Source organism: Diachasmimorpha longicaudata, chromosome 1 (assembly GCF_034640455.1).
Source record: "Diachasmimorpha longicaudata isolate KC_UGA_2023 chromosome 1, iyDiaLong2, whole genome shotgun sequence".
Classification (NCBI taxonomy): domain Eukaryota; kingdom Metazoa; phylum Arthropoda; class Insecta; order Hymenoptera; family Braconidae; genus Diachasmimorpha; species Diachasmimorpha longicaudata.
Window position 1 is genome coordinate 7,719,915 of NC_087225.1, and position 18,937 is coordinate 7,738,851.

The 18,937-nt window shown below is 41.6% G+C and overlaps 4 protein-coding genes across 8 annotated transcripts; 2 read left to right on the forward strand and 2 right to left on the reverse strand.

The window, feature by feature from the left end:
- Window positions 1-1,156: 1,156 nt before the first annotated feature.
- On the forward strand, window positions 1,157-4,754 carry LOC135168634 (SET and MYND domain-containing protein 4-like). 2 transcript variants are annotated; one of them, XM_064133028.1, is made up of 5 exons: window positions 1,157-1,467; window positions 1,748-2,848; window positions 2,964-3,241; window positions 3,316-3,480; window positions 3,688-3,936. In XM_064133028.1, the coding sequence occupies exons 1-5, from the start codon at window positions 1,455-1,457 to the stop codon at window positions 3,790-3,792; spliced, it is 1,662 nt and encodes a 553-aa protein (XP_063989098.1). In that variant the 5' UTR covers window positions 1,157-1,454; the 3' UTR covers window positions 3,793-3,936. The 2 variants fall into 2 exon arrangements, with proteins under 2 accessions (XP_063989098.1, XP_063989090.1); XM_064133020.1 differs by having other exon boundaries at window positions 1,164-1,467; window positions 3,704-4,754.
- On the reverse strand, window positions 4,576-11,925 carry Mcr (Macroglobulin complement-related). Of its 2 annotated transcripts, none has more exons than XM_064133003.1 (2): window positions 11,662-11,925; window positions 4,576-10,719 (listed from the first exon to the last, which is right to left on the reverse strand). In XM_064133003.1, exon 2 carries the CDS (start codon window positions 10,712-10,714, stop codon window positions 5,759-5,761), a length of 4,956 nt encoding a protein of 1,651 aa, XP_063989073.1. In that variant the 5' UTR covers window positions 10,715-10,719; window positions 11,662-11,925; the 3' UTR covers window positions 4,576-5,758. The 2 variants fall into 2 exon arrangements, with proteins under 2 accessions (XP_063989073.1, XP_063989078.1); XM_064133008.1 differs by lacking the exon at window positions 11,662-11,925 and adding an exon at window positions 11,127-11,532.
- Window positions 11,926-12,216: 291 nt separating this feature from the next.
- LOC135159972 (ubiquitin-conjugating enzyme E2 T-like) lies at window positions 12,217-13,720 on the forward strand. Of its 3 annotated transcripts, none has more exons than XM_064116082.1 (3): window positions 12,217-12,539; window positions 12,609-12,677; window positions 12,788-13,720. In XM_064116082.1, exon 3 carries the CDS (start codon window positions 12,827-12,829, stop codon window positions 13,250-13,252), a length of 426 nt encoding a protein of 141 aa, XP_063972152.1. In that variant the 5' UTR covers window positions 12,217-12,539; window positions 12,609-12,677; window positions 12,788-12,826; the 3' UTR covers window positions 13,253-13,720. The 3 variants fall into 3 exon arrangements, with proteins under 3 accessions (XP_063972152.1, XP_063972144.1, XP_063972134.1); XM_064116074.1 differs by having other exon boundaries at window positions 12,623-12,677; XM_064116064.1 differs by lacking the exon at window positions 12,609-12,677 and having other exon boundaries at window positions 12,219-12,539.
- On the reverse strand, window positions 13,707-18,458 carry LOC135159805 (uncharacterized). The gene is made up of 2 exons (XM_064115868.1): window positions 18,045-18,458; window positions 13,707-16,905 (listed from the first exon to the last, which is right to left on the reverse strand). Exons 1-2 carry the CDS (start codon window positions 18,049-18,051, stop codon window positions 15,452-15,454), a joined length of 1,461 nt encoding a protein of 486 aa, XP_063971938.1. The 5' UTR covers window positions 18,052-18,458; the 3' UTR covers window positions 13,707-15,451.
- Between the last annotated feature and the right edge of the window lie 479 nt (window positions 18,459-18,937).

Here is an 18,937-nt window from a genome sequence, read left to right on the forward strand (position 1 = left end):
TCTGCTACCACTCTTAGACTCGAAAATCTTGCTCAAAAACACGACCGAGGTTAGGCAGATCTCCATTGGCCACTCAGCTACTAAAATGCAGTTAAAAATCATTGAATTATAAGAGAGAAACAATATTAATTAATTCAATTCAAAGTATAGATTAAATTATTTGATTTGTGTTTCATTTAGCCATTTTATCTCCATTGTCATTGATTTGTTCCCAAACCATATTTTTCTCCTCATGTGTTCCAGGGACCGGTGTTTTTATAGAAGAAACTCCTTACTTCTGTGAACAATTAACACATAACCCAAAAGATCATTTTGGCTCATAGAAAACTAAAAATAATTCCCAAATTAATTCATTGGAAAACACTTCATCCACATTGTATGTTTTATCAGTATCGTAAAGTCTAATGGTAGATTTACATAAGAATGAATAAAGTGATTTATAACGACTCTCCAATCGTGTCTTGAAGTTGTTTTTAATTTATGGGTATATAAGCTCAACAGGTTTAGAGAATTGAGTAATCTTCACGCAAAATAAATTGTCATGCATTTAATTAACCAAGTGAATTTAATGAATTCATGTATTTCATTTTGTGTAAAAAAGAAATCTATTAGAATGATTAAATTTAAGACACCGGTTACACTGAAAGATATTTTATGGAAGAAATACATAATTTTATCAATTCCAGAAACATCTTGAGTAATTAAATTGACGGAGCAAATTAAATCATTTGATCGGTCTTCCTCATGTTTTAAAATCCATTCACGTTGTTGATAAAAAATAATTTAATGACATTTCAATATTCCTCCTAACATAATGCCACGATGAAAGATAATTTTATCATATTGAATTTCTTTATCAGTATCGTATAGTCTGATGATGGATTTACATAAGAATAGACAAAGCGATTTATAACGACTCTTTACTCATTTCTTGAAGACGTTTTTCATTTATTGGGACGGATGCTCAACAGGTTTTCATGATTTCGTAATACTCACATGAGGCAAATTATCGATGAAGTCAATTGTACAAGTGAATTTATTATATCAACGCTATTTCTTTTATTCAACTAAAAGGAATTGTTGTTTCAACTAGAAGGAAAATATTCATTAACCAAACTACCATCTCAAGTAAAATCTCGAGAATAGCTTACAGTTAAATTAACATTCATTTTTGCCAAATCGTTCGAACTTCCCGCAATCGCCATTTTTCGAAAATACTTTCTTCTCCACTCGCCGATGTTTCATTGGCCCTGTAACTCGACACCGGTTATAAACAAAGAGTCCACAGTTTTGATCTCCTGTTCGACCCCCAATTCTTTGAAAACGCTTTCGATCGAAAATGTTCAGCCCCACATACCCTCTCATACCATAAATAATTAACAGTCGGCTCGATATTCACGTTAATTACTCATCCCGACCCATAATTATCAGTAATCAGCATTCATGAACGTAGAATGGCGACTTCAGGTAAGCGTTGAATCAAATTGTTGGTGAATTCAACAGGTTGTGGCCATTGTCGAGTCGAACGTATTGTCAATATCAGCCGAGAACTGAAGAAGACAATGGACAGAGGACATTACTGAATTTTATTTTTATAGTCCCCCATTGCACTTCCATTGTAAAGCAGAAACTGCTGAGAAAAGAAGATACTTTGACAGCCTTAATAGTCTCTATTCAACAATTTTTAATCACTCAATTTTTCGCAATGAAAATGCCTGAAGAATTAATTTTTTTTTCTGCCCGCAAGACCAAGAAGCCATCCAAGACCATTTCTCAAGAATCCGCGAGTGGCTGAACGCCCACCGAGACCTGTCCTATCCAGAAATTTTCTCACCGCTCTATAATGACGAGGACCGCATCAGACTAACCATCGCAATCCTCGGCGAGCACAGCCTCCTAGGGGGAGGCACACCCACCGAGAAGTCAGCGTACGCTCTCGGGAAGGACCTGAATTTGTCTCAGATACATGGCTCATCTGCAGATCATTTGCTCAGACACCGTAAGCGTGCTAAACATGACATCGTTATCCAGCTCTGTACACTGGCGATAATGTGCGCCCCAGTAGATTCCCAGGAACTTGCGATAGCCTACGGTAGACGTGCTGAGGCACTCCTTCAGGTGAAGCTATATGAGGACTGTCTCAAGGATGTGGAGAGAGCGGTGAAGTTGGAGTACCCACCGAGCCTAATGACGAAGCTTCTTCTGATAAAAACAAGGGCCCTGGCGAGTCTCTTCGAGGTTGACAGCATAATCGTGGAGAAGGCCATCGAGGAGACAAAGGCGTTGGCTAAAGAAATGAGTGGTAATAAAAGGGGGCCCATCACCTACGTTCTGAACCAGATCATCAGCGGAAAAGTCAAACGATCGAATCATGTCGTCAAGTGGAATGACGAGGGATCCCTTCCAGATTTCCCCCCTGGACATGTCGATAATGCAGAGCTTCCTGGAGCATCAGCAGCCATTGCCATTCGTTACTCCGGAAAATACGGGAGGCATGTTGTAGCCACCAGGGATATCGACGTAGGAGAGGTGTTGGCTGTCCAAATGCCTTATGCTGCAGTTCTTGAACTCGATAGGAGAAACACCAATTGCTGGTACTGCTTGAAGCAGACCTGGTCTGGCATTCCATGCGACGAGTGTGTTACTGTTCTTTTTTGCTCGGAAGAGTGCAAGGAAAGGGCTTGGTCGGAGTTTCATGACATCGAATGTAACATTCTCGGATTTATCATTACGGAGAAGATGGATATCACTGCTATCATGAGTGCCAGACTGCTCATCAAGGGGTGGCGGGAGGCTGGCAGCTGGGAGAGACTGAAGGAGAACATGGAGGCGATCGAATCTAATTCTGGTGAGATTTTGCAGATGTACTTATAGAAACTCATCAATTTTTTCACTTCGAATTTCGATTTTTATTCTGTACAATTGTTTATGTAAAACTATTTTGACCAAAAATTTTTAACCAGATTTAAGGACCAAAGGATTTACCTCCAACATTCTCGACAGTAAAAAATACACCAGTATTATTACCCTATCGGCATGTACTGAAAAACGATCGATGGAAGATCTCTTCAGACTGTCAGTGGGAGCAACAACTCTCGTATATACTCTAGCCACAATGACAACTATTTTCGGAGAAAAATTAGCAGGAGATCGTGACGTACTGCTGAGCCATCCGTGGGTCGTCTTCGCTGGGTCTATTCTCCTCAAACACACGCAGATTCATTCAGTCAATTCACAAATGGTGCAAATTGTTTTCGTTTTTTTAATTCTTTGCCATTGATAGTTCATGTCATTTCAGAATGACTTATTTACTAGGCTTGTGAATGGGATCCCAAAGCAGGCAGCTCGTGGACACGTGCAATGGTTTTGATACCACTTTACGGACTCATCAATCACAGCTGCGATCCGTCAGTTAATTACACCTCGCATGGAAGATACATGGCGCTACACACAATTCGTCCAATTAAAAAGGGCGAACAGGTACATAAGTAAAGCCCCTGTTCCTTCAATTTCATAAGCAATGAAAAATAATTTATTAAACATTGAATACTTTTTATATTTATTTCAAGTAATCTAAAGTGAAGGATACAGAATTAATTTGATTAGAAGTGATATCGAATGAAACGAAAAAAATTCAATTTCGATCTCGTCCTGATTACGAAAGGATAAATTAAACTTTAATGAAAGTCTCCCTTATCTCCAGATTTTCGATCATCGAGGGGTCTCTTTTGCATCAGTTCCCTATGCCCAGAGGCAGCTCCAGAGACGCCAACTGTTTTTCTTCATGTGTGACTGCCTCCCATGCCAGCAGAACTGGCCAGAATTCAACGATCTGCCCTCCTACTCAGAGATGGACCTACCCAAGTCAGTTGTAGAGACCCTCGACACCATAATGTGTTCTCACAATGTCTTCAACATCATGCAGAGCCGTTCAACATTGGACAACAGTTCAGTCACACCACTTTCCTTAGTTGTCTTGATTGAAAACCTCAAAGAGCTGTATAAATACGTGCAGCAGCCGTGTCGAGAGATCGAGGAAGTCGTCAGGACTCTGGAACACATTTGGCTTCAGACTGGAAGTCGCTGCCAATCGCTGGATAGTTAGAGTAAAGTAAGAGAGTTTTATAAAAGTATTATTCTTAAGAAAAGCTGATGTCCAAACTTTGATATACCTTTTTATGTTTATTATATTATATCTTGTGTTGCCTTAACTACAGTTAGGGATTTTTTGCCTCAATAATGACAATATTGAGTAATAAATGGAAGACGTGGTGAGAAAAAATGAGATAACTATGTGTTTTGGGTGAAAAGACGGTAGATTAGCGTTATCCATGTTATAGACGAATCTATGTCATTTATTGATTAATATTATTTTTTATGATCAGTGAATATAGTAAAGGATGACAAGTATTCACGTGCTATATGGAAGCTCAACCTTTAAGATAAACGTCATTTTTTGCTCTGAACTTCATAACAATAATGAACATATCAATTTTATTTTGTCCTCATGAAAATTCCACTATTTAAGCAGTAATCTGAATAATGACACTAAGGAGCAGTAAATAAAAGACGTACTGAAAAATGGACATTTTTTTATTTGTATAAAGATATTACAAAAATTAATAATTCACTTATAATTTAGTTTTGCTATGCAGTGGACGGTTTTGAGTGATTTTTAAAATGATATTCCATACATTTTTATAATAACAAACGATAGTCATTCATATCTATGTAATATAACATTCTCAAGTCTACATATGAATCATATTTTTTATATTATCAATTATAAAAGTACAAAGTCAATTCCCAAGGGAATTGTGGACGGATGATTTAACGAAACAACCAGTTACCCAGTTCTTACTTGGAGGTAATATCCCCACCACAGACTGAAGATCATCACTTCTTTGTGCGAGTGTTGTTCATAGTTACCAAAAACTTATCAGTAAACTTTGATATAGGAGCCAAGCTCAGTAACTACAATTATTTAGTAAAATATAACTCTGAAGTTTGATTTGAACGATTGTACTGAATTACTATGCCCTACTATGTACAGGCGGTCCAGCTTTTCTTTATCATTATGTAATCCAATGATTATCGGTCTATCTGTTCGGTAATCTATTAATTAAAGAACTAGTGAAGTAAAAGGTTATGACGAACTATACAAAATCGAGATTCTGTGGGAATTCATTAGGCGATATTAGTAGTAAATTGTCAAGGCACTAAAGATAATATCATGGAAAATAGAAAATAATCGTATGTTTTGGGCGAAATATGATTATTCAGTAACGAAACTCGGAATTGTTCTATTTGAATTAAGACCTTCGAGTCAATGAGAAAAATTTTGCAAAATTTTGATGGGTATGTTCTCTAATGAGTTATCATGATAGGATTAGACTATTTGTGCTTTAAAATAAAATCAATTTCTCATGATTATTGTTAAAATATGAGAGATGGGAAAACCTATGTGAAACGTGTATGTGGAAACACTACTATAATCTCTAGAATCCCTTATTTTCGTTACATCTAAAGCTCTCTGGAAAATAGAACAACTTTTGGAGAAATTTTATGCAATGAAATAAAGTATGCAATTTGTCCATAACCTATCGATAGATTCAAACAATTCCCAAAACACAATAAAAACACATCGTCGACTTCTAAATAAAATTAACAATCTCTGAGCTCCAGAGAAAAGAATTCTCGTCTTCCAAAGACTTCCTAAACCTTCGGTGATCTCTAATGAAGTTCATCTCCTTTTAACCTATCCAATATTAAACTCGTGCCCTCTAAAATACCTGAAAACAGACACTAGAAGGGAGACCACCAGCACAATTCCAGAAGATTTTAGAATCGGCCCTGCATTATAAATCGAACAGTAGGGACACTGTGAACTTCCACAGACCTCGCAGATATTAAGAATATAAGTTGGTAAGGCGTCAAAGATGGTCTCGTTGAACCTCTCTGGTGCATAGTAGTCATAAACCCTAACAGGTAGATAGGCTGACATGTTGGCAACTGGGTACCACCTCTCAACAGTGAAATTGACACAGGTCTCCTCACTATCCAAATAATCAAAGTAGAACAGCACTTTTTTCTCACTCCACTGGAACCTCGCCCTCTGCAGATTCCTCACCATTCTGGACCTGGTGTACCTGTCCAAAGTTTGCTGTTGAATCATGTATCCCGTAGGAATAGTGACGTCCAACACTGCCATTCCTGATCTAGCAGACTCCTCAACATTAGTCCACCTTTGACAGCTCTTATAAACAATATGAGACTTGTTTCTACCCACGAAATCAGGTTTAACAACGAGATCAAATGCTTTGATAGGTGGCTGGGTCTGGAAACGTGGCTGATCAACATTGTATTGAACAGTCATCTGGAGAATAGCATACCCAGCCCCCTTAGCCTCGACTTTAACAGTTCCCCAGGCCTCAGGGATCTCAATGGGTTGTCTCTGAACTAGATTACTATCGTCAATCCTCAGAATCTTCGTTTTACCAGGCAATGAAGTAGCTTCAACGCTTACCACCAGAGAACTCACTTCCCTGATCCTAGACCTGACAGTGTAATCCATCAGACCCTTCATGGCCCAGGCTGTGTCCTGAGTTGATGCCCATCCACCATCGGTCAGCCTCTGGGCATTCAGCCACTTGACAATAGGCTCTATCATCACCTCTTGTCTTGCCACATGCACCAGCAAAGCATAAGCTGTCGTCTCGATGTTCTCAGAGTCGTATTCATATGGTAATCGGGGCAGTAAGAAGGGCTTATTATTCTCTATTTTATAAGGGGGTAGAGGTACATGCCGTCTTCCCCAGTAAGTGTACTCTCCCTCTCGTCTAGCATGCATGGATAGAAGATTGAATGCCTGTTCTGCTGATGCTGATTTCGAAAGAAGTAACGCGTATGCTGTGATTGCGATTTCATAGGGGGTTCCTTTAATCTCCAACAGGTTGAGATTCTGCTCTAGCCATTTTGACGCTTTAACTGCAGCCAAAGCCACTTGTGACCCCAGACCACCAGTCAAATCCTTCACAGTCTCCAAGGTTATCAAAACATGAGCTGTTAGACTGATATTTCTCGACCTGATGATGCCCTCATCATCCTGCAGAGTGCTATTTATTTTTCTGTCTGGGAACCATGTCACCTCATAGAATGAACCGTGTACGGTTTGATGGCGAATGACCCAGGAAACAGCTTGAGCAATGACATCGGGATCGATGTAAAGGTAGTTCTCCCATTCGTAGAAACTCGCTTCCTGGAAAATCCTCGCGCAGAAGGCTGTAAGCCAAACACTTGGTGATGAATTGTTCCAGTCACTTCTGAAGAGACTGAATGAACCGTCTGGATTCATGAAGGACAATTGGCGCTGGTAACCTATGTTCATGTGGTAGAAACTGTCTTTCTCAACAGCTCTCTTACGTTGGTTTATCAGTCTCATGTGCAATGTTGTGTACATATTAACAGCAAAGCTGAACATGTTCTGCTCGGCACAATCCATGGGAAGTCCCATCAAACTAGTGGCATTGACCGGCATCGTTGGGAATATTGGTCCCACGACGTCTCCGACAACTGATATCGTAGCTTTATTCGAGCCGAAGACGTAGTAACGTTGCTCCGAATACGGGATAATCGGAGTCTCTGTGATATTGACGTGCATGTACTGGAACAGATATCCCCTGTTACTGAGATCCAGAAGTATAGACTCATGCCTGTACTGAGGGAGACCATCGGCTTCGACATGAAGATTCCTCTCCACCATATCGCGACCAATGATCGTCGTCGCATAGATCTTGACTTTGATGTCGCCAAGTCTCACTGGAACTATCGGAAGATACACAATCTCAGCGTCCTGTGCCGGGATCCAGATGAAGAACTGGTGTTCTCCGAAGGACGTCCTGGGATTGTATGATTGAACGATTCCATTCTCCTCGACGTGAACGAATTTGTAATCGTCAGAGCCCGCCAGGACCACCGTTGCTTCAATGTTGTACTTCATGTAGTTGAATACAGACACTCGAATGCCTATTTGTTCTCCCTGTCGACTCTTATCAGGCATTTCCACGTTGATGAAGAACGGAAGGACACCGGTGTACTCTAGAGCTCTTGGCAGCATTCCGAAGCCTCTGCTGGGACTCATGCTGAAGGCTGTTACCATCCAGTGAACCGGGCGCCTTGGAACATCGATATTGAAGATGTGACGGCCATGAGGACCGATATTTATATCCTTCCACAGCCAAACGTTCTCGTATTGCCGCTGAATTCGATTGAATCGGCTCTTGCGGAAGAGCGAGAGGTCGGTGGCGTTTCCTATCAAGCATCTTGCCTCATCTGTACCATCCTCACAGTCGAATATTCCGTCGCATTTTTTTTCGAATCGATAACAACGAACTGAACCTGAAATGCATTCGGCGTAACCCTGAGTCCTGTTGCACATGTCGGGTTTCCTGTAGACGTAAGCGTCAGTGAAGACGACGAGACCAATATATTCGAAGGTCCTGTTAACGTCAATTCCGAAAGTGGAGGCTGGAAAGTGTACAATTTCGTCTGGATCACCGGCGTGGAAAACCCAGCTATGCGAGTGCGTTCCGTTGGTTTCCTCATCAAAGTGCGACATCTTGGAGATTACCTTGGCGTAGGTGAGCTCGTTGCCTGCTTGCATCGTGTAGAAAGCACGATCAGTTCCTGAGAGGGCGACGTACGCACCGGGTTCACCATAGATGGCGACTTCGACGCGCTCACCAGTGCGGGCTTTCTTGTTATTGATGAAGACAGTGAAGTTGTTGCGGGAGATGCCGTTAACAGGGACCGTCAGGGAGTCGGCGACGACGTCGCCGTATCTGCCGACGTGGTAGACCACTGCTGTAACCACTGGTGCCATTTCTGGACTCAAGGGAATTGAGAACGTTCTTATATTGTGCTCCATGATGTCCTGTCCACTGAGAACAATCGATCCCTTCGATAAAATCACGTAACTGAAGGTCTCAATGTAGAAGTTGGTTTGGACATGGAGAACCAGGTACTCGCCCACTTTGGCACTCTTCGTAGAGGTCGAGACTTTGATGTGCCTCTGCTCCGGTGATTCATGCGCTAGAAGACGAAGTTCAGCTTGTGCTCGGTGGCCTTCGCCATCTAGCAGGCTCGCATACACTCTCATCCCCGTGATGCCGTTGAGTTCCTGCTGGGCACGTCGGGGATCATCGAGAAGATTCAACTGTTTTCTCAGGTCAATTTTCACCTCCCAGATCGAGGGGTTCTCGTCAGTGGCTTTTAAATACTGCGTGTCGAGCTGTCTCCTCCCGTTTCTGGTCTCGATATCCGCTTTGATTTCCATTTGTGCGTTGAACAGCTGAGAGTCCCGTAGCATCGATCCATCGAAGAACGATGCCAGGACGTGCAGATCGAAGGCCATTGCTGGCTTGAACACCTGGGGTGAACCTCCGACGAAGTGGACACGAACACTCGAGTTGTAGATTCTGGCTGTTGAGTAGCCCACGACCACTTCGTCTAGGAATCTCTCGCCAACAGTTGCAATTATCGTTACTTCCATTCCGTCGAGTGATGGGGAGTACGCCAGGAGATCGGACATTGGATATTCAAATCTGTAAGTTCCATTGAAGAATCTCAACACGGGTGACGATCCATACCGATCAACAGTCTTAAACCAAGCTGGATAATACTCGTTAAAATTGAAAGATTGTTCCTGCATCACATAATTCTGGGCCCTGTATTTATCAATCGGCCGGTAACTAGCCTTCAGTGTCAAGTTCCCCCTGACAGGTGCTCCGGAGGTGTAATTCGCCTGAATAATACCATGAATAAAAGGATCTGTATCGAAGAAGAAAGCAGGCATGGTGACATTGACCTCGAATCTCGTCTGATAGTACTCCTCCACGACAAACTTAGTCTCCTCCACCTGTCCCTGCGCGATGATCTGAATGATCCAGTCCCCGTAGACCGGTTGATCGGACAATTGATAGGATAGAGAGACTGTGCCCAGGTTGCTCTGCCTGCTGAGCCACCTTCTCATGATCCTCCTGTTGGGGTCCAGCATGTAGACGTCGACGGGATCATTGAAAGCTTTGAGTTCCGTATTAATTGGAATTGCGCGGAAACGAACGGTCTGGCCCTGCATGTAGACAGGTTTGTCCAGTTGAATGAAGATAGTCATCGATCTCTGAGTGAAGTCCAATCTGGTCTCGTTGAGGAAGGCTTGACCGCCAGTGAGACCGTTGTACATCCCCTCAACTCTGAGTTTGTAGTCCCCTGGGATCGACGTGGGAGGCATCCGAAGCATTAAATTTTCTGGAATGCCTTCCTTCACGTCTTTGTAGTCAGCAGCTATCTCCACTCCGTTTCTCTGGATGGTCGCGCGAACTGTCATGGGAAGACTGGTGCGGAGGATGTCCACAGCCACACGGTAGATCTGACCAGGTCTGCACATGCGAGAGGCCACCACGAAGTAGGTTGCTTCTTTGAAAATTAGGTTGTCAGGGAGGCCAGGGGTACGTGAACCGGGGAAACCTGGGGACTGGTCCTGGCGATCATATGGACTCTGATCCGGACGGTCGAAGGGATTTCGGTAACCGAATGCTGGATTCTGGGGGTCGTTCTGGTCGTAACGAGGCCAGGAGTCGCGTGTGGATGTGTAAGGGTCGTCCGGCTGCTGCGCCACGGCAGAAGCCAGGATGAGGAGCAGCGGTAGGCGCCACATTTTATCTGGAAGGAGAAATTGAAAAGTGAGATTTGCAGATCCTGAGAATATTGATGGTCAGCTGGGTGATGTTTCATCGAAGAATGTAGAGGATGTGGTGCGAAATGTGAATGAATGTTCTGGTATTTATTGGACAATTTTCTTGTTGCAGAAAACTTCAGAATTTCTTGGATGGAGTTCTCCTTTTTTTGTTTGAGTTTTGAATGAAATTAACTGAAAAAAATGTGGGGATGTCTTGCTCTTCTTTAAAGATTTTTGCGGAGGTAAATGATAATCGTGACAACTGTTTTCAATGTATAAATGCGTCCAAAAGCAATTAGTTCCTTTAAACCGTCAATAAGTACTTAAACAATTTGAGGATTGAGTAGTAATGACTAACAAATGATTTTCGCATTGGTCAGATTTTCCTCACCCTAATGAGCCTCAATGACGCACCCAGGTTCACTGATTATCCTATGTACGCCCACATTTTTAAGCAGTTCAATAGAATTCATCAAAAGCTGATAAAAATGATGAAGAGTTGAATTGAAACCTAACAGAATTGATTAGCGAATTTCCTAGACTCCAATGACTCCCCAACAAGAGCATTATTTATTTACCCAGCTCTCAATGAATGATAATAAAATATTGGTTATGTCACCCTCATCACTTCCCTCCGCGACAATCCACTAATTCCCATAAATTAAAATTACAAAAAACGATCAATAGCACTTGCGCAGTGTTCCCCCTTCCCTAATCCGTTCAGTTCAAACCGTCAATGAACTCCTGGTGATTCAGCCCGACACACCCTCCACTTTTTCCACATTCTCGACTCCCAAATCCTTCCTATTCCCACAAAAAAAACAACAATAATAACACTGTTTTGACTCAAACATTCAGACGATGAGGGCAGACTACACCCCGGAGAAACGGTTAACGCCCAAAAAATACCTGAATCACACACTCACCTGTCGGTTTAATTGGTCCCACCGACCGCTTATTTCACCTGATGACTCGATCACCCAATCATTAAACAATCACTCGATCAATTCACCAAACCAAGAGGACTCCCTCGATATTTTTATCAACGAAAAATGGAGTTCGTCTGGTCAGTTCATAACAAAACGCCAGGTCGAACCGAGTTGTACACTAAAGCCTAAAAACACAGTTTCCCACCACTCCCACACGCAAGGAATGACACCGACCTGTGGCGTGTACTGTAGATGTGACCTCCCACCACAATGATCGTGATATTCGTGATTGACTCATCGCTCGATTTTCCATATTTGCTTCCGAATGAACCCCTATGCACTTAGCTTGCAGGGGGTTGCAAAATAAAAAACTAACAATGTACATGATTCTACATCGTTAGTACATAATTGTACATGAATCGAATTTGTCTGTAGCCCCGTGGATAATTAATAATTATCATTTTAATTTTGCGGGGGGAGGCGCCACCGTCGATTCTGGCAGCTGGCAGTGACAATGTGCGATTCATATGTATGAAGCTGACAGGTGATGTATTTTGGCAAAACGAATTAATTCCCTCGTTCATTCTAGGTTCTTTCCTGTTCATTCAAGGAGGGAGCATTAACATTTGCATCTACAATACTAGAAATACAGCTTCAGTTCGGAAGTCTAATTGGAAACAGTTCGCCATTTTCACATTTTGATTTTTCAGAAATTATCGCCAATCCCATTGCAAGCACGACGCCCTCTCCTCCATTTCAAACAAGAAGAGACGGTTTCTAGTGTCTTTACGTTTTATCTTGTACATATCAGCGTAAATAGATATACATATATACGTGATTTTACTTGACAATTACTTATGGCGACGATTAATAAGGTACGTTTCAAGGTTTTTATGGAAACATTGAATAAATCATTTTTTGGTTAATGGTTTCAAACTTTGAAGTCATTCCTCTAAAGCCTGCATTCTGGATCCTGGGAATTCACTGCAATGTACTATTGACAAAGATTCTATGTGAGAAGCCATGTCATTCAATATAGTTCACATAACAACAATGAATATCTTTTCCATTTAATTTAATGGCGAAGCACATCCTCATGATTGTACCGGACTAACAAATGCAGGTATCCGAAAGAAGACTGGCGAGAGAGCTCTCGAAACTCATGACGAAGCCCCCCGAAGGAATATCCTGCTACCAGAGGGAGAGCCAAATGAACTTGCTCATTGCCACTGTCTCGGGGCCTCAGGGAAGCCCCTACGAAGGTGGATTATTCAAGCTGGAGGTAGAGATCAGCGACCATTACCCCTTTCAGCCTCCAAAAATGAAGTTCATCACACCAGTGTACCATCCGAACATCGACACCGGGGGAAGGATCTGCATGGATCTGCTCAAGGTCCCCAAGGATGGATCTGGTGGCTGGAATCCTACCATAACTCTGGAAAGCCTTCTTGTTGCTATTCAGCTGCTTCTGGAAAATCCCAATCCCGATGATCCTCTCATGCCAGACATTGCTGATGAGTATCGACTCAATAAACAGGTCTTTGAGAAAAAAGCAAGAAGATTTACTGATAATCATGCAAAGAATTAACAGATGCGGTTCTTAAAAAGTGATTCCTTCGAGCAATTTTGAGGGAAAAGTGATAAAGAGGTATTTTTTAAAGACATTGACTTATTACATTTATCAACTAATTAATCAACGATTAGTTAGTTTTTGTGCGACACTGAAACACTTTTACAAACTTGTTAATTCGAGAGAAGGAGATCTTTCGAAAGAGAAAAAAGATCGACAGCATCTCCGGAGGAAACTAAAGTTCTGCCAAAAAAATAGCTCTAACATTTAGTTCTAAAATAATTATTTAACGAGTTGACATATTGTGATTGTTTTCTTAATATGAAATTGTCTTCAAAACTATTGGTTCCAGAAAAATCGCTTTAGTTTCGCATTTTTTAAGCATTTCAACATTAATTAAAATAGTAGGGCATTTAATATTTATATTATATTGAAGTAAACAAAATACACAGGTGTTTTGATAAATAACTCGTTTCATATAGATAATATACATCCCATTAATTTTATTAAATTTCTCCTTCTCACAATAAGCAACGAAGTGATAACATAAGTATATCGATTCCTCTCATTTCGAGATAAGCGTGCATATATAGAAAGCGAAGTGCCACAGCTTCGCAACTTCTTAAATTAATGATCTTAATCCAGAACATAGGGCTATTACATCGACGTATAATAGTCTCTATCACAATATTGTTTATTAATTCATTTTTCTCGCAAAGAACACTCTGAATTTCCCTGTCATAAAGCTACTTAGCACGCGCGAAACCAGTAAATCATTGACGCCAAGCAACATCCTCGTTCTCTATAATTTTGCAACAAGCATATTTGCTATAATTAATCAATCAATCGATCCATCAATCAAACAAATTTTTTTTTCAAATTTTCAACAAGCAATTTTCACATAAATTTATTAATCTTCATTTATTTCGTTCATCTCATCTCCATTGAAACATAGAGTAGAGGCACACAGCAAGAAGGCAGTGATAAAGTAACGCTGGAGATTAATTTATTTGGCAAAAATAGGGGTGGGGTGATTAATGGACACTGGGCCTTTTCAACAGCATTCACAACCGTCTAGACTCATTGCAAAAGAAAGGAGTGTACGTTTCTTGGAGAAAAATATTCCCTTGCATCAGCAATTTAATGAGTCATTAACATTAAACATATTTAAAGGTGTCCATCTTGTCCCACACGACCTCAATAACCGAATAAATTGAATGATACTCCCTGCAGGTTTATTCTCCAAGTACTCAGTGCAAGGTGATATGATTAATGTTCGTTTTTTCTTCAATATTGTCCCTTAATACTTAATCGTCGAAACAGTCCCGCGTTGATAAAATTTGTACTCCCTATTACCATTCGATAAACGTCAACGAGATAGCTCTCGAGAGTTTACCGTGGATTTTATCAAAAATTGTGATTTTAAAGTTTCATTATAAAACGAGAGTTTATAAAAATTCAGGTAAATTGAGCTTTCAGGACGCATAGATAATTGACTGACTCGTCTCGACTGTCGATTATGTGAATATATTAACTAAGGTCTCTCTCATTGAATATGGCCCCTCCCCCTTATCCAGAAATCAATGGATATTTACAATTTTCGATTGTTAGACCCTCTCAGAACCCGCAATTGGTGTCTACTATGTTGATACTTAATTTTAATTGATTTGTTTTCTTAAACTATTCGTGGATTTCTTGGCAATTAACTGCCTCTATCGCATTACATAAAAAATGAGTGTTTTTAAAAGAAAAACTTGAAAGACATTTTCTTCAAAATTTAATTCTCGTCAAAAAAATAGGATATCCTCTCTCAAAGCCGATCATTACCTAAATATTCATACAATTTAACAAGTCCAATTAAACATATGACAACGAGATTCTTCCATCAAAGAGTGAATTCAGTAGTGAGGTTTTCAGTGAATATCTCACAACTTATTACAGATATACAGATTTTTGGTCAAATATTTTTCTAATCTGAAATTGGCCCATCGCAAAAGTCCATTACTAAAATTTCGTCATCCCCCTTCCCGTCCCCCAAATTCCGAGATATTTCTCAAAAACTCAGTTAACAGCCAAATCAGCTTGCTCTATTTTACCCCTCCGCTACTGAATTCCAAACTATCCTTTTCAAAGCCCTCCTTTCTAGGACAACTTTCCTCCCCTCAAAAAAACTGAAACTACCATTTAACCCCCAAACCACACCCATCCCCGAAAAATTTATCGCATCACCATATAAACCTCCTCCTGAGCAGTTCTCTTCTCCCCCTGCAGTTGCAGCGCAATATCCTTGACCCTCGGACTCATGGGGACATAATCAGAATCCTCGAGGACGAGCGGCGCAACCGCATGAACCTTTTCCTCTGGTGTCGGTGTAGCTGACCTGGTGCCTCCCTCCGAGTCCAGCCCATCATCGCTGATGCTTCCAGTTCTGGTCGAGCCCGACCCACACCTCTTTCTCGGTGGCAAAGGTGGTGGAAGTCTCGCGACTTCCGGAGACATAATGAGAATCTCATTTGGATCCTCATATAGATTCGAGTGAATTCTCATTTTCCTGAAGTCACTCAGATCCTCCACAATTTCCTCGTATATTCCTGAGGCTATTGACACAGTGGAGACTCTTCTGGGCGATGGTTCCTCCAGCTCCTCGAGACTAGCACTGATATTGGGGATGCTCGCTGGCTCCGGTTGATAGACATTGTCGACAGCCCTGAGGTGCCCTGTCAACTTGCTGTCAGTAATTCTGTCCTCAAGCTGATGGAGAAGCTTGGCCTCACTGCCAGACCTGGTGGAGAGAAGCATACCAAGACCTGCGTTGATCAACGTCGAGGCAACCTTACTCTTCACCGTAAACGATGGAGAGGCCTCAGCGTGACATGTGTGAATAGACAGTCTCAGATCTCCCTCAGACAAACTGAGAGGACGTGACGCCTGTTTGTGTTTGGGCCCTCGTCCCTGGGTGACCAAATCCTGGAGAAGTTTGGGGGCATTCATGCAAAAAACATGGAGTTCTCCAAGGCCTCCGCGAAATTCTCTAGTCGTGTGAATGACGCAAATTCGTTTGACATCCTCAGGACGACCAGCAGTCACCAAGTGAAACTGATTCATCTCCTTCCAGTCCAGGGTCTCGATTATGTCGCCAGAATGCACATCCTTGATGAAGACCCCCGAGCGACTGGCCACGAGGTCCCCATGAAGCCCGGTCAGGCCGGCAGCTCTCGAGTGAGTGTTGTCCACCATTGATATGTTGAATGTCCCTTCCATGAATCTGTGGCGTCTGGGCTTGAGCAGCTGGCGGAGGTTCGCCATCCACCTCTGGGTCTCCGACTCAGAGGTACCGGACAAATACAGCAGAGCTTTTCTCTCTTTTCCAGGAAATATTCCAAAAGCAAATTGCTTTGTTCGTGACTCGGTGCGACATATTATGGAGTCTGATGGAACTTTTATGGAATTGTTCCTGTCATTTCCATCGCTAGTCAGGCCGCGGTCTAGGTGGACCTCGACTCCTAAACCTGGACCCAATTTGCGAACTGAACACCAGTGCCTTCGCCAGGCCTTCCAGGGAGCCAGGGGTCGCTTTCGCACGCGGTGGGACATGTAACGACTACCTGGAAGCTTCGCGTCGAGGAATCCGCACAACTCGGCGTCAGCGCCTGACATGTTTCTACCGATTTCTGAGAGGAGTAAATGTTTGCGTTAAAATTTTTCTTTGCATTGGAGGTAGGATAGGGAAGCGATTAATTAAATGAGTAATTTTTAGGTTTTTGGGGAGACACTGGAATCGGGATTCCAGTGTCTCCCCAAAAACAATTAAAAATTGTTAATAGCTTAATGACAGACGGAGAAGAATTAATGTTCCAAAGTAAAAATACATTATGTCATTTAAAGGCAATCGGGAATGAGCCTTTCGGCTTCAGTTATCGATCTTCCTGTTTAGCTAATTTGTTTATGGTTTATAAATAAATTAGATGCAGAACATTTAGCTTTCTGAGGATGCACAAAGGTCGGAGGTACATTCGGTTACTAAGTTCTGTAGAAACTCATTAGACTTTAAAAGAAAAAAATTAGTTATTACATTGAGTATTTAATGAGCCATTACTGTTTCACAATAATTTGAAAACGAACATTTGATCCTCATTATGCATTTTGTTATCGATACCTCTTTTTGCTGATATTCTAGACTCGAAAAAAATCGTGATTTATCTTTTTTTTACACTTAAATCAGGGACACATTCGTTGAGGAAAACATTCCGAAGCATCAACAATTTATTGAGCCATTAAAATAACTGCGAATTCTCTCTTTTCCTCGGTCATTCCCAGTGAAAAAAATAATTGAAGCATGACTCTATGCAAATTTATTGCCTCAGTACATACTGCCAGGTGATATTATTAGTAATGTCCAAATTCAGTGAGGTTTTGGCAAAATTTTCATCTCGCAGTCCGATACGATGGATCGTTATGAAAAATTGATGCCCCAAAGTTTGTAAAAGTTCAGGTGAATTGGCGAAAATTTATTGATAAATCTTTCATAAAAATGCCCCTCAAAAACCAATAGAGATTGACATTCCGTGCTTATTAGATTCTCCTATATAATCGTTCACCCTAACTGACCCAGTTAAATGACTCATGAACATGCCAAGCAAATCAAAGGCATCAATTTCCCCTCACTCCCCCAAATCAATAAAATAATTTATTCACTCCACAGCTGTAAAACTCAAGCGTCAGCACAGGACCCTTTTATTCGACACAGAACAGAGAACTCCCCAGGACGTGTGACTCTAACCCCTTCACATCTTCCGAGAACCTTTCATACCTTTCATATTCTCCAAAAATATTCACGAATGAGCAACACCAGCTCTACAATCCGCCTTCAGCACACATATCACCAGTAAACTAGAGGACAAGATGACAGTGCATCGACAGACACCTCCCAAACACTAACCGCAACTCAATAACTGTCAGCGGATGCGGATGGTCAACCTCGGCTGAACTGCGGGACGCTATGTACAGGGATATCGAGCCTCAGAAGACGAGGGGAAGCCTAAATTTCCCCCTCCACACCGCCTCAAACGTTACTACCTGCTGGATCGATCCAGAGGAGACATGAGCTGAATCCTATCCATATTACCACACCTCAACCCTTCGACCGACGACCCCATTTCTGTCCCAGGCATAGGGGGCGGAGGAGCATAAATAAACAGACTCAGGGGTAAAATGGGACAGTCAACTGGAGATACAATTTGTCGAGGTCATTTTATGATTTCAGCTCAATGAGCAGAAAAGTTAAATTTTAGCTCGACCCTTCAGTAGAAGTACAAAATGTAAAATCAAATCATTAGAAATCCCACAGAAGTTCCCAGCGGTCTCCCTACATGTCCTTATTTTATCCGCACGCCTTATTCTTCAGCTGCAGCTGATTTCATGTCACTTCTTTTTTTTTCTCAATTTTTTATATGTCTGCATTGCAACAAGTGAAAACCTACCTTGACACGAATGTTATTAGTTACTCGATCATTCTCCGAGAACACGAAAACATGTTTATGAATCATAATCTCCATAGTCTGTTGGATAATGTTACATGAGTCCTCCATCAACATATTAATTTTTCATTTTCACAGAAATGAGGATCACGTGCAGCTGGATTCGGGGCAATCACCTGCTGCACGTTTTTCCTCGCCACTTGGACGTGCATCTCTCTGGAAAACT

Coding starts and splice junctions, on each gene's coding strand:
- LOC135168634 (XM_064133020.1), top strand. Junction 2,849..2,963: donor GGCGATCGAATCTAATTCTG/GTGAGATTTTGC, acceptor ATTTTTAACCAG/ATTTAAGGACCAAAGGATTT. Junction 3,242..3,315: donor ATTCAGTCAATTCACAAATG/GTGCAAATTGTT, acceptor CTTATTTACTAG/GCTTGTGAATGGGATCCCAA.
- Mcr (XM_064133003.1), bottom strand. CDS start 10,714: ATGTGGCGCCTACCGCTGCTCCTCATCCTGGCTTCTGCCGTGGCGCAG.